At 43.1% G+C, this 2,197-nt stretch overlaps 1 protein-coding gene across 1 annotated transcript; it reads left to right on the top strand.

Moving 5' to 3' along the window:
* The first annotated feature begins 285 nt into the window (after positions 1 to 285).
* On the top strand, positions 286 to 899 carry LOC120363652 (large ribosomal subunit protein eL29-like). The gene has a single exon (XM_039468473.2). The coding sequence runs from the start codon at positions 316 to 318 to the stop codon at positions 790 to 792; it is 477 nt and encodes a 158-aa protein (XP_039324407.1). The 5' UTR covers positions 286 to 315; the 3' UTR covers positions 793 to 899.
* The last annotated feature ends 1,298 nt before the right edge of the window (positions 900 to 2,197 follow it).

Here is a 2,197-nt window from a genome sequence, read left to right as displayed (position 1 = left end):
AATTTTTCTTTTGCTAACCAACACTTCTCAAACTTCAATGTCTTTAAAATCATTTGAGGGTCTTATTAAAATAGCACTGAGTCTGTGGTGGAGCCCAAGATTTTGCATTTCAAAAAAGCTGCGCCACAGAAAGAGGACACTAGTTAAGAACTCAGGAAATACTAGTAAAGTATGGACTTCAGTTAATAAAAATGTATCTAGCTATCTTTGCAACTTTTCTGTAAATCTAAAGCTAGTCTATTATAAAATTAAAATCATATTTTTAAAAATGTTTTGAGGCTTGGGCGCTTCAGGAAGCGCGGCTTAGGTGCAGACATGGCCAAGTCCAAGAACCACACCACACACAACCAGTCCCGAAAATGGCACAGAAATGGTATCAAGAAACCCCGATCACAAAGATACGAATCTCTTAAGGGGGTGGACCCCAAGTTCCTGAGGAACATGCGCTTTGCCAAGAAGCACAACAAGAGGGGCCTAAAGAAGACGCAGGCCAACAACGCCAAGGCCGTGAGTGCACGTGCCGAGGCCATCACGGCCCTCGTAAAGCCCAAGGAGGTTAAGCCCAAGATCCCAAAGGGGGGTGTCAGCCGAAAGCTCGATCGACTTGCCTACATGGCCCACCCCAAGCTTGGGAAGCGCGCTCGTGCTCGCATTGCCAAGGGGCTCAGGCTCTGCCGGCCAAAGGCCAAGGCCAAGGCCAAGGATCAAAACAAGGCCCGGGCTGCAGCTCCAGCTTCAGTTCCAGCTCAGTCTCCCAAAGGTGCCCAGGCCCCTACAAAGGCTTCAGAGTAGATATCTCTGCCAACGTGAGGACCGAAGGACGGGTGCGACCCCCCGGGGCTGCCATCTGCATGGGGCTGGGGTCCTCCTGTGCTATTTGTACAAATAAACCTGAGGGAGGGAAAAAAAAAATGTTTTGAGATTATGTCAATGATGCTGGTTTACAGATCAAAGCTTAAGTGATTGAGATGCTAACTGATCCTCCAAGACTGACCTCCAGACAGCCTTAATTATGTAAGCAGTAAACCTTCTGACACCTTCTTGGTGTGTGTGTATGGTGTTATCTGTCTCAACATTCAAACCAAATTCTGGATAGGGATGAATGCATCTTCAGGCTGACTAAAACAGTCTACATGTGTCTTAGCCAGTTTTGTGCTGCTATAATATAATATCAAAGATGAAGTGATTTATGAAGAATAGAAATTTATTTCTCATAGTTCTGGAGGCTGGAAAGTCCAAGATTAAGGTGCCAGCAGGTTGAGTTGTTTGATGAGGGCCCAGTTTTTGCTTCCAAGATAGCAACTTGAACAAGGGCATGCTCTCACATGGCAGAAGAGTACAAACCCACTTCTGCAAGCCCTTTGTATAGCAGAATTCATCCATTCATGAGGGCTCTGCCTTCTGTTAGACCCCATGTCCCAACACTTGTATTAGGGATTAAGTTTCCAATACATGAGTTTTGACAAACACATTCAAACCATAGCAATGTTCTATTTAGGAGACCAAGATTATATGGCTCGATTTATTAAAAAAAAAAAAAAAAAAAAATACAAAACTCTAGGCCAAGCACAGTAGCTCACACCTATAATCCCAACACTTTGGGAGGCCGAGGCAAGCAGATGGCTTAAATTTGGAGTTCGAGGCCAGCCTGGGCAACACGGTGAAACCTCATCTCAATAAAACATACAAAAATTAGCCAGTCATGGTGGTGCATACCTTTAGTCCCAGTGCTCAGGAGGCTGAGGTGGGAGGAACACTTGAGCCCGGGAGGTCAGCTGAGATTGTGCCGCTGAACTCCAGCCTAGGTGAAAGACTCACACCCTGTCTCAAAAATAAGTAAGTAAATAATACAAAACTCAAATATATACCACTTACAAGAGATATACCTAAAACACAGAGATACAAGAAGATTGCAGATAAAGGACTGAAAAAGATAACAGGGAAATTACTAGATTAATATCCAAAGATAAAGTACTTTCAGGCAGACTGCTTTATCAGAGATAGTGACATTACAAAAAATTAAATTATTCAACTCAGAGGATCATGGAACTATTCTAAAATTACATGAGTCTAATAAAAGAGCCTCGAAATATAAACGCACGAATCAAGTTTCCAACACTAAGAGAAACAGAAATGTGCGATCAGAATGAGAAATGGTTACACAACTGTTTCGACAATGGACAGAATAAATAAACAA

The sequence above is a fragment of the Saimiri boliviensis genome, chromosome 1, assembly GCF_048565385.1.
Source record: "Saimiri boliviensis isolate mSaiBol1 chromosome 1, mSaiBol1.pri, whole genome shotgun sequence".
Taxonomy (NCBI): domain Eukaryota; kingdom Metazoa; phylum Chordata; class Mammalia; order Primates; family Cebidae; genus Saimiri; species Saimiri boliviensis.
This window is presented reverse-complemented; position numbering and strand designations above follow the sequence as displayed.